A 14,212-nucleotide genomic window follows, 5' to 3' on the forward strand; every position below is an offset into this window, starting at 1 on the left:
TGTGTGGGTTTCTTTTGTATCCTGTGACTTTGCTCAAGTTATTAATTGTTTCAATTGGTTTTTTATTGATTCTCTGGGCTTCTCTCCTTATGCCATCATATTTTCTGCAAAGAATGATAACTTTTGTTTTCTCATTGCCTATTCTAATTCCTTCTATTTCTTTTTTTGCTCTTGTTGCTAAAGCTACATTTCTAGTGCAAGATTAAATAGTAGTGGTGGTAATGGGCATCCTCCTTTGCTCCTGATCTTACTGGGAATATCAGTTTTAGGAACATCAGATTAAGTCTCAGACTTCCAGGAGCTATCTCCTTTACATAAACATATGCAGAACAGGATTAAATACAATTTATAGAGAGAGAACAGAGTAACCAGAGCACATGGCAAATGCTTATTTGATTCTTGTTCACTTGACTTAAGGGAGGGGGCTAGCAGTTGGGAACCATGTTCCCCAGTCATGCAAGTTTAAAACCTCAAAGTTCTCTTTCTTTCAATTAGCCATGATGGTATATCAAGATAGAGCACCAGACATGTAGTCAGGAAGAACTGAGTTCAAATCCAGCCTCAGATACTTCCTACCAGTGTGACCCTGGGCAAGTCACTTAACCCTGTTTATCTCCGTTTCCTGTACCTGTAAAGTGAGCTGGAGGAGAAGATGGTAAACCACCCTGACATCTTTGCCAAGAAAATCCAAAATGGGGGTCACAAAGGGTTAGACTTGACTAAAAAATGACTGAACAGCAATCAAATAGTCACAGAGTCCTATCAGCATCTGTTATAAGTCTTCTAAGCCCTCTGGCTTTCATCTTTCCGGCTTCCAACCTTTTTTTTCACAGGTTGTGGGACGATCTCCAGCAGTGTCCCACTTTCAGACTCTCTAGGTTAGGTCTGAAACACTCCGAGAAGCAACCCAGGAGATCCGAAACTCCATCTCCTCCAGGATGACCACCCTGACTGCCTCAGTCCTGATAGATCATGGGACCAAAGCCCTCCTACCCCCAGCACCTGCCCAAGTCTGGGACAGAAACTGCCTCAACGATTCCTGGCTGAACACCCAAATCGTGCCCTTCAGCCTGTACTTCATCACTGGGCACGAGCCTGGGAGCCAAAAGCCAGGAACCCTCTCAGGATCATCCAATGAACATAACCCAAGTAACCTCACCTGAACCAATAGAGGCCATCCAGGTTACCTCATCCCAGGCAGCCATCCTATGGGAGGTTAAACCCATCGCCACTCTAGTGGAGACTCAGCCACCATCTTTGCTGGTGCCAATCTCCCCCCTCCTTTCCTCCCCTCCCCCATGGCCACTTCTACTGCCTTTGACCTCCCATCCCCCTTCCCCCCCCCTTTTCCTTTAAATAAAGTTTTTCAGGGGGGAGAGGATGAATCATGTAACAATGGAAAAATATTCTAAATTTTTAAAAGGGAAAAATAAATAAATAAGTAAATAAATGAATAAAGCTTTGCTATATTACTTCACTCTGGTCTCTTCTGTCTCAGGTCGGACCCCTATCAGCCAGGACCAGCATATGGCTCCTTGACAGGGAACCAGTGAAGCATGACTCGACCCCCCACCATCAGGCCCAGGACGAATCACCCCTCATTCCTCGGACCCCATGTGACTCCGAGACTCTCATTTGTCTAGGGTCAGACCCCCTGTCAGGCAGACTGACCTGTGTCATCAGGGATATCCTTTCTCTCTCAGCTACTACAACTCATTCTAGGATCATGGGAGAATTGGGTCTCCCTCACTAGTCCACCAGCTCTAGGATAAACAGGCACCAAACTAAACACTGGAGTTACAAAGAGACCAAAAAGGTAACCCCTGCCTTAGAGTCGGGGTCTGAAGCTCCAAGACACCCAGAACCAGGACTGGAACCCAGATCTCTTTCTCTCCCAGTCCAGCCTGAGCTCTTTAAGGCCAGAGACAATTTTCCTCTCTTGTCTTTGCCTTGAGACTGACTGGCAGGGACTACTTAGAGGGAGACTGGGAGGAAGGAGGGTGCCCTGTCCAGACTGACGAGAGAGAGCTAATATGCCACTCTTGTTGACCCAGGACACAAAAACTCCCGAGGACCCCTCAGAGGAAGGCCTTCTGGTCAGAAGTGAGCAGACGTCGCTGGAAGCAAGGTCACCTCTCCTCCCCACTGAAAGCAGGCTTGGCTCATATCCCTTCCTGCATGCCAGCATCAAAGCAGGGGTGGGGGCAGGGGAGAAGGGGATGGATGCAGAGTTACATCCTCGTGAATTATTAGGGAAAGACTTTAGAAGCTAGAATGTCAAAACTAAAAGAGACTGGGAAACAGAATGGAGAGTTTCAGAGCTATGATGGTACCTCGGATCCAGAATGTCAGAGCTAGGAGGGCCCTTAGAACAGAGAATGTCAGAGCTGGGAGAGTCCTTAGAACAGAGAATGTCAGAGCTGGGAGAGTCCTTAGAACAGAGAATGTCAGAGCTGGGAGGGAGCTTAGAACAGAGAATGTCAGAGCTGGGAGGGGGCTTAGAACAGAGAATGTCAGAGCTGGGAGGGTCCTTAGAACAGAGAATGTCAGAGCTGGGAGGGAGCTTAGAACAGAGAATGTCAGAGCTGGGAGGGAGCTTAGAACAGAGAATGTCAGAGCTGAGAGAGAGCTTAGAACAGAAAATGTCAGAGCTTGGAGGGAGCTTAGAACAGAGCATGTCAGGGCAGAGTCCAGAATGTCATGGCTGGGAAGGATCTTAGAACACAGAACAGCAGAGCTGGGAGAACCTATCGAAATCATAAAGTCTAAACCCCTCATCTTTATAAACCATGTCTCTGAGGCCCCAGGATACACAGCCAGCCAGTAGTTTCTCTACTAGAACCCAGGGCTCAGGACTTCCAATCCAAAGATTCTCCTGGGCCAGGCTTTGGAGAACTGGGCTGTATCCTTTCCACAAAGTACCTCCACATTGAGGCTAGGCCTTGAAGGATGAACGAGTTAGCGTTTGACAGAAGGACGGCTGGGAGCCAGAGGGAACAGCCTGAGTGTTCTCATAAGACTGGAGCTGAGAGTGTTTCAAGCTAAGGCAGAGGGAGGTTGGGGCTGGGGCATGAAGGGCCTTGCATGTAGAATACAGTTTGAAACTTTCCCTTGGGAATAAACAGAGCAAAGTGTGGCCTATGAGATGCGTTTATAGTCGGGGCTGGGGAGTGGCGTGGAAGAGGGAGAGAATAGTGGATGGGAGGCCTGTTGAGCGATCTTCAGTGGAAAGTCGACATTAGAAGATGATGCCTGGGCCAAGGTGGGGATGAGAGCTGGGTCTGCACTGAAGAGATGTCGTGGAATTCAAATAGATCAGGAAAATGTCCTCAAAATGAGGGGGGTCCAAAAGGAGTGAGCTGCTTTGTGGTAGTGAGTCCCCCATTCCTAGAGGTACTCAAAAGAAGACTAGAATGTGGAAGGGAGGCTTCCTGTTGAAGTACTGACTGCCCTGCCTTATCTCTGGGGTACCTTCCAGCACTGAGACTCTGGGGCCTGAGCTGGGGTGGGGGGCAAGGGGAAGGGTTAGAAGTGGGAGTCTTCAGGTATAATGGTGACTCCTGCTTCCCCCTCCAGGTTTGCACTGACATCAATGAATGTGAGACGGGCCAGCACAACTGTGTTCCCAACTCGATGTGCACCAACACTCGGGTGAGGGGCTGGGGAGAGGGGAAGGGGAATGGACCAGGAGAAAGTGGGGAGAAGTGTGGGGAGAGGGGGAAATGGAGCCATCTGGGGAAGGGAGCAGGAGCAGGGGATGGGCAGAGGTGGGGGGGAGGAAGAGTCCTAAGGCCAGGTCCTTGATGCTTTCCCTTTCCCTGGGTTCCGAGGCAGGGATCCTTCCAGTGTGGGCCCTGCAAGCCCGGTTTTGTAGGGGATCAAGCCTCTGGCTGCCGGAGGAGGGCCCAACGGATGTGTCCTAATGGGGAGCCCAGTCCCTGTCATGAAAATGCTGACTGCATCCTGGAGAGGGACGGCTCTACCTCATGTGTGGTGAGGCCTGGGCCTAAGGGCTGGGGGAGGTTCAGGCTGGGGGCCCAGGGAGGGCCCAGGCAGGAAAGAAGGTGGGTACGGGGCAGGAGGAGTCTATGGGGGTGTTGTGCCTCTATGTGTGTTTTGGGGGGCATGAGAGGGGGGGCAGCGCCACAAGCCCGGTCTGGGAATGGGCAGGGTGGCCCCAGCTGAGCCCAGACTTCCTTCGCAGTGTGCCATAGGCTGGGCTGGCAACGGGCTCGTGTGTGGCAAGGACACGGACCTGGATGGCTTTCCAGATGAGAAGTTGCGGTGCCCTGACAGGAAGTGCCGAAAGGTGGGCTGGGAGAAGGGGTCCTTCCTCCTGCTCTCCTCTTGGCGGTCCCCCGTCCCACAACCTCCCAGAATTCAGAGCCTGAAGTGATATCATCACCCCTTTCCCACTGCTGAAGAGAATCCCACAGGTGGCTTCTGAAGCGGTCTAGTCCAACTTCTCCCCAAGCAGGGCATCCCTCTGCAATATCCCCGATTCCAAGGTTATCCAGCCTGTTGTTTGGAGACTCCTGGTGATGGGGAGCTCACTGCCGGTCAGGCAGTTTGTTCTGCTTTTGGACAGATTGGATTATTAGGGGGTTTTCTTGACGCTGGGCTAAAAATCTGTCTCTCTGTAATTTGTGGCCCATCAGAGTCCCTAGAACTTTGTCGAACAATCTACGACCCAGACTTCTCCCCAACACACACACACACACACACACACACACCCCAACCTCTACGGGTGCAGACGAATTTTTTCATCCTAAATCTTTCACCCTTCCCAGCTCTCCCTCCCTGGCCCTTCCCCCGCACTCCCAGGGTCCCTCACACTTTCATCCTTCCCCAGGATAACTGCCTAAAGGTACCCAACTCAGGTCAGGAGGATGTTGACAAAGATGGCATCGGGGATGCCTGTGATCCCGACGCCGATGGGGACGGAGTCCTAAATGAGCAGGTGAGATGCAGAAATAAGAGAGACAAGGCAAGGGAGGGAGCCCAGGAAAAAGGGGAGGGAGGGCATGGGTACCCAACACAGCTCAGCCTCCTCCTCTTCTCTGCCCCCCAGGATAACTGCGTCCTCGTTCGGAATCCAGACCAGCGGAATAGCGATGGAGACAAGTGGGGCGATGCCTGTGACAACTGTCGTGGGGAGAAGAACGACGACCAGAGGGATACGGACCGGGATGGCCGAGGCGATGCCTGCGACGACGACATCGATGGGGACCGTGAGCTGGGGCTCGGGGCAGAATGGGTGCGGGTGGGCTGCTGACCAGGCTCCTAGTCTAGGCCACTTTCCCTTCCTTCCCCTGGCCTGGGACTTGACACAGTGTGTAGACCTCAGACTCCCCAAACTCCGAGAACAGTCAGTCAACGGTTGCCAAGCACTGGAGACCCAGTGAGGGGCAAACATGGTCCCTGGCTTCGAAGACCTTCCAGGCTAATGAGAGAGACAACAGACAGACAGAGAGCAAACAGGCTGTCTAGAAAAGGGCACGTCGGAGCTAATCGCCAGAGGAAAGGTGCTAGCTAGCATTAAGGGGATCTGGGAAAGGCTTCTTGCAGCCTGAAACTGGAGCTGAGATTTCATTTAGAGATTTATAGAAGATGGAGAAGGAGAAAGAACATTCCAGGTACGGGGAAAGTCAGTGAAAATTCCTGGACTCTGGAGATGAGGGTGTCTTGGGAGAGGAACAGTCAGGAGGCCAGCCAGGATACTAGGTGGGAGGATGTGGGGCTGAGGGAAGCTAGGGAGTGTAGGGAGCTTGGAATCAGGAAGACTCATCTTCAGGAGTTCAAATCCAGCCTCAGTTAGTGTCTGTGTGACCCTGGGAAGGTCACTTAACCTTATTTGCCTCAGTTTCCTCATCTGTAAAATAAGCTAGAGTAGGACATGGTAAACCATTCCTGTATCTTTGCCAAGAAAACCCCAAAATAAGGCCATGAAGAGTCAGACCCAATTGAGTATCAACAAAATGTGGAGGTGAGATGGAAGAAATCTGCAAAGGTAGGGAGACCTTAAAATCAAAAAGAAGAATTGACGTTTGAGCTAAAGTAATAGGGAGCCACAGGAGTTTACCATACAGGGGAGATGACACGGCCAGAGATACACTTCAGGAAGATGACCCTGACAGCTGAATGGAAGATGGACGGGACTGGAAGTGGGGTTTGGACTTATTGCAGACAGAGCCCCAAGCAGAATGCTGTCCTGACAGTCCAGGGAGAGAGTGAGCTCAAGTTCTCCAGGACACAGTGGAGGGAGGAGGGTGGCTAGGCAGCTGATCATCTGAAAAAAGATCTGGAGGTTTTAGTGGACTGAAAGTATAGGGGTCAGATGGGAGCCCAGAAAGTGAATATGACCGTGGGGAAGAAAGAATAAGGAGCCTGGGTTCCCACAGTCCTCTGCTTGGGTGCGACCACTCTAGAGTGGTGGATCTTGTTTGGCGTCAACTCTGAGATGTTACAAGAGTCCAAAGGGTTAAGTATGGTTTGAGGCCATGGTGGCCAGGGAAAGCGTGCGAGTAGTCTAGGGTGCCCTAGGATTCTGGTCTGGAAAATGGCGGCACTGCTGACGCAGGAAGCTCGAAAGGTGTGGGGGAGGAAGGAAGGGGAGTGGGGTTTCACTTCAGATGTCTACTGGACCTCCCTTCAACATATCTTATCAGAGACTCAGGCCTGGAGGGCAGGAGAGACTCTGGCATGGCCCAGGGGAATCTTTTTCAGCTTTGGGCTGGACCAGTTGTTCTCTGAGGTTAGAGTAGGGCTGACAAATCTCAGACCTTGTGATTCCATACAGAATCGGCCAATGTCCGAGTCTTGGGTGATGCTCACACTTAAGGAGTGGAAGGTAAAGCAAGAGAAGGGCCAGGAGAGGATGCCCATTGAAGTGGCACCCTGGATAAATTCCTGAGCTTAGAGCAAGGAAGAACTGAGTTCAAATCCCACCTCTGACACCTCTTAGCTATGGGACCTTGTCATTTAACCTTGCTCAGCCTCAGTTTAATTGTCTGTAAAATGGAGATAATAATGGCACCCACCCTCCAGGGTTGTGAGGATAAAATGAGGTAACACATGTTAAAACTCTTGGCAGATCTTAAAGGGCTTTACATAAATGCCAGCTGGGTGTTAGGAATGTCAATGGGATACCCAAAAGTAGGAGTTGAGGGTCCAGCCCTGGGATTCAGTGGTCTGTCTTGAGTGGTCTGACCTGCTCAAGGGGCTGGTCCACCAGGTTCCCAGGGTCCTCCAGCTTAAGGTTACGTCCCCACGTTCCCTGAAATTGGCTCCAGCACCAGCCCCTCCTGTCCTTTAGTGTAAGACCTTCTCTCTTCTTCTCAGGGATCCGGAATGCTCTGGACAACTGTCCGAGGGTCCCCAACCCAGACCAACGGGATGGTGACCGGGATGGGGTAGGAGATGCCTGTGATAACTGTCCACAAAAAGGCAATGCGGACCAGGTGAGTCTCCTCGTCCTGACTAGGTGAGATTTCCCTCTGTCGGGTTAGAAGCCTCCAACCTCTGACCAGCAGAGAGGCCCCAACTCCTGACCGGGCTAGCTCCCTGCACCCCAGAACCATTCCGCGGCCAACTTAGAATCTTCAACCTCTAACCGTTCCTCGACCAGCTGAGCCACTCCGTCCCACCCTTAATCTCTGACCAGAGTAAAGTCTCCAGCTAATGACCAGGTTAGACCCTCCCCAATCCCTGAGCAGAGCAGATTCCCTCCTCCCCTTTCCTTCACCAGAGGTGCCACTGGATCTTGGCCACCAAGGATAGATGGGAGGTTCCCGGCGTGGCTAGCCGGTGGCCTCAGGGAAAGGACTGGGTAGGAACAGCTCAGTACGGGACTGGCTCTCCAAACTTTGGGGGTTTTGCCTCCTCAGAGAGATGTGGATCACGATCTAGTAGGGGACGCCTGTGACAGTGACCAGGACCAGTAAGGAGACTGGGGGTGCTGCGCAGCTGGGTGGGGGAGGTCTGGCTCGGGGAAGGGGCTGGGGTGGAGAACACAGGGAGGAAGGGGCCCAGCTGGAAGGTGTGAGGGCGGGGGATGACAGCTGGCCAGCGTCTGAGCCTTGGTCCCACTTTCCCACAGGGACGGTGACGGCCACCAGGACTCTCGGGACAACTGCCCCACGGTGCCTAATAGCTCTCAGCAGGACACAGATAAGGACGGGCAGGGCGATGCCTGCGATGACGATGATGACAATGATGGAATCCCAGACAACCGTGCCCCGGGGCCAGACAATTGTCGCCTCGTCCCCAACCCGAATCAGGAGGATGCTGATGGTGAGACGGAGGGGATGGGGGTCAGAGGCAGCTCCAAGGAGAGAGGACTCTGGAGAAGAGGACCGAGGATGTCTGAGGATGGGAGACGATGAAGCTAGGCTTGGAGGAGAGGGGAGAGGGCTTCATCGTGGACCTCCGCCCTCACCTCCCCGTCCATCTGCAGGTGATGGGGTAGGCGATGTGTGCCAGGATGACTTTGATGCAGACAAGGTCGTGGACAAGATCGACGTGTGCCCAGAGAACGCAGAGGTCACCCTCACAGACTTCCGAGCCTTCCAGACTGTCGTTTTGGACCCCGAGGGAGATGCACAGATAGACCCCAATTGGGTGGTTCTCAATCAGGTCTGCTTCTTTGTTCCGGTCAGGGCCTGAGATAGAATGAGGGATGAGAGGGAATGTGCTGGCTGGGCTGGGCTGGGAAGAGAGAGGGATAGGACAGAGCCCAGCCTCAGTTTACCTACCCATCTCACCCTCTGCAGGGGATGGAGATCGTGCAGACAATGAACAGTGACCCAGGCCTGGCTGTGGGTGAGCAAGGGGCAAAGGCAGGCTCTTTGGGGCTGGGGGAGGAAGGGGAGGGCCTAGGACTTCCCTGGTGCTGAGCCTGGAAGCCTCTCTGAGTATTGTATTGCCCTCCCCTCTCTCTCTCCCAGGCTACACAGCCTTTAATGGCGTGGACTTCGAAGGCACGTTCCATGTGAACACCCTCACCGACGATGACTATGCCGGTCTCATCTTTGGCTACCAGGACAGCTCCAGCTTTTACGTGGTCATGTGGAAACAGATGGAACAGACATACTGGCAGGCAAATCCCTTCAGAGCTGTGGCTGAACCTGGCATTCAGCTCAAGGTGGGTTCCCCCTGCTGCCTATCAAAGCAGCCCATCTCAGGCCCCAAACTTTTCCAGGGGACCTTCAAACAACCGCCTAGGAACCTGCCCCAGAGCCCCTACCTCCATTCTTCAGAAGCCCTTAATGCTCCCTGGTACCAGTGCCCACCTTCACCCCTGCCCCCCAGAACCCTTTAAAACCCTCCAGGAGCCTTTATTTATTTTTTAAGCCATTTTATTTTTCCCAATTACATGTAGTAACAATTTTCCACATACATTTTCTGATCTTAGAAGATCCAAATTGTCTCCCTCCCTCCCTTCCCTCTCCCCTCCTGGAGCTGGTAAGCCATTTGGTCTGGGTTATACGTATATAATCATGCCAAACATACATCCATATTGGTCACTGTTGTGAGAGGATACTCAGACCTCCCAATAAAAGCACAAATAAACTAAAGGGAAAGACGGTGCTCTTGTCTGCATCCCACTCCAGCGGTTCTTTCTTGGGAGGTGGAGAGCATTCTCGGGCCTGTAAATTGGCCCCAAGAGTCTCTCCAAGAAGCTCCTGGACTGTCCCTGCCCAGAAGACCTCCTAGACTCCAAATCTCTCTACCCAAAAGAGCCCCCCAAAAGACTCAGAATCTGGGGGCAGCTGGGTGGCTCAGGGAACTGAGAGCCAGACCTAGAGATGGGAGGTCCTGGGTTCAAATCTGGCCTCTGACACTTCCTAGCTGTGTGACCCTGGGCAAGTCACTTAACTTCTATTTGCCCAATGTTTACCACTCTTCTGCCTTGGAACCAATACTGATTCTAAGAGAGAAGGTGAGGGTTAATAAAAAAACAACACTCAGCCTGAGGCCACCCAACCTACCCCCTAATCGTCACCCACTGGCCATTGAACTGGACCCTCATAAGGTCCTCCCCGAGGACCCCCCTCTGAATCTCTCCACCCATGCTCACCCCCAAACTGGCTGCTCCATGGCCATTCACCTTCTCCCCCTCTTCTGCCCTATTCTAACCAAAATCCTGGCCTCAACTCCAACCTTCATCCCCTGCCCCCCAGCTCTCCCTCCCTCTTCCCCGTTACCCCCCCCAGAGGCCTGCAGGAGAAAGGGGAAGCCTGCCCCCACCCCCTGGGTCTGCAAGTCTAACTGGGGCCCCTGCGCCGAGACTGGTCTAAGATCTCAGGCCTAGAACGAGATCGTTACTCGGGGGAGGCCCCGAGAGGCCGGCCTGAATCTCGAGCTGCGTGTGCGTGTGTGCGCAGGCAGTGAAGTCGTCCACGGGCCCCGGGGAGCAGCTGCGCAATGCCCTGTGGCACACGGGCGACACCACCGACCAGGTGAAGCTCCTCTGGAAAGACCCCAGAAACGTGGGCTGGAAGGACAAGACGTCTTATCGCTGGTTCCTGCAGCACCGGCCCCAAGTGGGCTACATCCGGTGAGTCCCCGACCTTCCGGGGGGGCCTCCCCATTCCCGGCCCCCGCCTGATCCTACTCCTGAGGCTGAAGGCCGGTTTCCACTCTGGCCCTGCCGCCAGCTCTGCCCTTTGACCCCAGAGACGGTCACTCCGTAACTCTGGCCCCCTTCCGTGACTCAGCTGAAAGTCTGGGCCCTTCCCGGCAGCCAGAGGGGAACCGTCCCCCCTTTGGGACTTGGGCTCCCCCACTTCCTCCCAGGCCCGAGGGCGTGTTGGGGAGAGGGGAGGGGACGGTTGTGTGGGGCCTGCCTGAGCCCTGCGCTCCCGCCCAGGGTCCGCTTCTATGAGGGGCCCGAGCTGGTGGCCGACAGCAACGTGGTGCTGGACACGACCATGCGAGGAGGCCGCCTCGGCGTCTTCTGCTTCTCCCAGGAAAACATCATTTGGGCCAATCTCCGCTACCGATGTAACGGTAGGAGGGCGAGAGGGGTGGGGGCCGGGGGGCCTTGGAGGGGAGGCACACCGAAGGGGAACCCCAGGAATCCTAAGTGTCCGCCGCCCCAAGACGCGGGTGCTCCCGGGACAGCCGAGGCCGAGCACAGGCTGAGGAGAGGAGGAGGGGCTTCGGGGTCCTGGCCGGAATCTGGGCGGCTAACGGGGCTCCTGTCTTTGCAGACACCATTCCCGAGGACTATGAGGCCTATCGTCTGCAACATAACTAAAGCCAGAGGAAGGGGGGGCCACCTGCTCCTGGCCAACGTCCCCCCAACCCCTGTACATACCACACCACTAACCCCCGGCCCGAGGGCTGCAGGACTCGAACACGGGGCCCCTCCAGCAGCCGGCCCTCAGGGCAAGGCCGGCCACATCCTCAGAACCTGCATCCCCCCAATGAGGATGGGGGAGAGCCCGTGGGGCTGCCTCTCTCCCTCCTTGTGGACGGTGAGAGGAGGGGGAAGGGAGCAAGCAGGAAGGACAATAAAGACCTCAGTTCATTCCCACGGCCCCTGTCCTCAGTCCTGGGGGGTGGGGAGGATCTGCCCCAGCAATCTGCACGTGGGGGCCGCTCACGGGCTAGTGTGTCCAGTGTCTGCGTGTGGGCACCAGGTGCACCTGCGTGTACCTGGAGGCCCGAAGAGAGAGAAAAACCGACCAGCCAGAGACGAAAACATTTGAATTTTATTACATTTCCTTTACAAAGAATGCAAAGATACAAAGACAAAAGCGTCCACAGGAAAAAGAGAAAAGGGCTGAAGTGGGCTGGGGCCGGGGAGCCCGGGTGCAGTCCAGACGGGCTGGGCCAGGCAGAGCCGAGCGCCTGCAGCCTGGCCTGGGTGCAGACACAAATGGGGGCCACCTCCAAACTCCCACTTCGACCTACCAAGAAAGCAGAGCCCAGAAGCCTCTGGAGCCCGGGGGCCGGAGGGTGCAGACGGTGGACAGAAGGGGTTTGCATATATCAGTGAGACCAGACACAAGTCCTCGGGTGCACAGACAAGTTGCTGAACCCTCCAGGAGGCAGCTTGTCAACATTTCTAAATCCCGTTCATTCCTCCCCCAGACTCCTTTTCCTGTTTGCTGGCTAGAGGCAATCAGGGGCTCCGGACTCCTGGGGATGGTCTTGGACTCTAACAGAACAAGCTGGATCATGGACCACTCACCCAGCCTGAGGGGGAGGGGGGGGACCTGGCCTCATTCAGAGTTGCCCTCCTGCTCCTGTCCCCAGGAAGCAAAGGCAGGGCCATGCGCCGACACTGACCCATCCCCAGCCCACCGGTCAGCCAGACTGGGTGAAAATGAGGCCTCCCTGCTCAAGCCAGGATGGCCCTAGGTTTGGAGCAAGGCAAGGTCAGCACCTGAAGGAGCCCTTCCCAATAGGGTGAGGGGTTTGGAGGTGGTTAGGGTGATTAGACCAACCAACCCCATTTCTCTGGATGTGGCCACAAGGGCTGAGGAGGAGTATTTAAGGCCTGACCAGCAGCTCCAGGGAACTGGGGCATGAAGCCCTGCCCTTGGGAAGCCTCTAGGCTCCAAGAACAAGGAGAGGAAAGCCCCCCTCACGTGCATCCTTTTGCCTGATTGAGCTGGGGTCTCCTCACAAGACTTCCAGGGCTCCTGCCCTATGAGTCTCAATTTTCTTTGTTTCCAAAACACCCTGGGCCCAACGGCCCAGCTGTATACCATCTTAATTCCTTTGTGGGTAAAGGCTGGTCCCTTACCTAACGAAAGTATGACAAAGGGTTGGGGGCAAGGTATTGGGGCTTAGGACTCTGGGATTCTACCTATGTATTCTCCCTTTTGCCCAATCTAAGTTCCTGCCACTGACTGGGTGGGTTTCAGTTGTTCCCTTGGCAAAATGGGGAGAACCAGCCCCCAATTTCTAGCAAGGGAGCAGGGAAGGGGCTTAGTCTCTAGATCCTCTGAACTCTGGGCACTTGAGACCAACTGAGGTGAGGAGATGGAGGAAGGGGAGAAGAGAAGGATACATCTAACTCTATCCTTTGGGGGCTGATTCTCCAATTTGTGGATTCACCAGAACTTTCTGTTTCTCTGCCTGGCCATGCATTCCTCTGAGCAAAGAGTAGATATCAGGCAGAAAAGACTTCCATCCCTGGAGGTGGAATGAGTGCCACGAGGCTTGGGGACCATGCAAGCTAGCAGATGGGCAGATGGCATCCCCCTAAAAATCTAGGATTTCCTCTCAGGAGGCTTAGAATTCTAGAATGTCAGACATGTTAGGATCCTTAGACACTGGCAAACACAACCCTCTATTTTTACAGTTGAAGAAACTGAGGTCACAAGGAGGAAGAGACTTTCCCAGAGTCACCTAATGAGGCTCTAAGTAGCGACAGAACAGAATTCAGGACTCCTGGCTCTAAGGCCAAGGTTCCTTCTACCTCACCATGCTGCCTTCCTTGAGAGCCCAGAAATCTGAGCCCCAGGCAGGGAAACAGGCTTCCTTCCCCCTTTCCATCTCCATATGGGCTATCTCTCCTCTCCTCATTAGAGCCTGGGCACTCACGGCAGGCCAGCCCATACCCAGGTGAGGAAAGCCTAGGTGCCGTGTGACACAGAGAGGCTAGAGTCAGGTCCTGGAAGGGCCTCTGGCCAGGTGAGTCAAGAGGGTCCTGCTCTTGACCACCGGCCTGCAGAGTGATCTTGGCTTAGTTACTTCTTCATTTCTGCTGATGTAAGCCAGGGAAGGTTGGCCTAGCTGATCTGTAAATGAATTTGGGCTGCTGAGGCCAGCCCAACATTTCCTCTTACGTGCTAGGACTGAAATTCTGGGAGCTGCCACTAGATGGATGGCAGTCCTGGGAGATCCCTCAGGCAAGGGCATCTACAGGCAAGAAGCCCAGCTCTGCTCAGCCAAGTTTCACGGGCAGATGCTGACAGCAGGTCATGCCAGGGTGCTGAGACCGCAGAGCAAGAGGGCAAAGGGAGACGTCACCCATAGTCGGGGATACTAGAGCTGGGTGAGCTCCTGGCTCACCTGGGCAGCTCAAAGGGTGGCCGGGGGTGAGGGTGGGGATGGGGAAGGAGCGTAGGGGCTGCCGGTGGGCTTTCTCCTGAGGACATACCAGTTCCCACATGTTAAGCCAGGCCCTGCTAAGGAAGGAAGCTTCATTGCCTCCTGGGGCACAAAAGGAGCTCTACTTATCCTCATGTAGGAA

The 14,212-nt window shown here is 54.3% G+C and overlaps 1 protein-coding gene across 1 annotated transcript; it reads left to right on the plus strand.

Moving 5' to 3' along the window:
* Window positions 1-2,033: 2,033 nt before the first annotated feature.
* LOC123256791 (cartilage oligomeric matrix protein) lies at window positions 2,034-11,526 on the plus strand. The gene is made up of 15 exons (XM_044685355.1): window positions 2,034-2,123; window positions 3,577-3,651; window positions 3,835-3,993; window positions 4,205-4,309; window positions 4,853-4,960; window positions 5,072-5,231; window positions 7,342-7,460; window positions 7,887-7,939; window positions 8,099-8,292; window positions 8,456-8,634; window positions 8,772-8,820; window positions 8,946-9,142; window positions 10,386-10,558; window positions 10,871-11,010; window positions 11,214-11,526. The coding sequence occupies exons 1-15, from the start codon at window positions 2,034-2,036 to the stop codon at window positions 11,258-11,260; spliced, it is 1,848 nt and encodes a 615-aa protein (XP_044541290.1). The 3' UTR covers window positions 11,261-11,526.
* Window positions 11,527-14,212: the final 2,686 nt, after the last annotated feature.

The sequence above is a fragment of the Gracilinanus agilis genome, chromosome 1 (genome assembly GCF_016433145.1).
Source record: "Gracilinanus agilis isolate LMUSP501 chromosome 1, AgileGrace, whole genome shotgun sequence".
NCBI lineage: Eukaryota > Metazoa > Chordata > Mammalia > Didelphimorphia > Didelphidae > Gracilinanus > Gracilinanus agilis.

Excerpts from the sequence above, each read along its gene's own strand:
- LOC123256791 (XM_044685355.1), top strand. The coding sequence starts at position 2,034 with ATGCCACTCTTGTTGACCCAGGACACAAAAACTCCCGAGGACCCCTCA. Across the intron at positions 2,124-3,576 it reads GTGAGCAGACGTCGCTGGAA|GTTTGCACTGACATCAATGA; the intron begins GCAAGGTCACCT and ends TTCCCCCTCCAG. Across the intron at positions 4,961-5,071 it reads ACGGAGTCCTAAATGAGCAG|GATAACTGCGTCCTCGTTCG; the intron begins GTGAGATGCAGA and ends TCTGCCCCCCAG.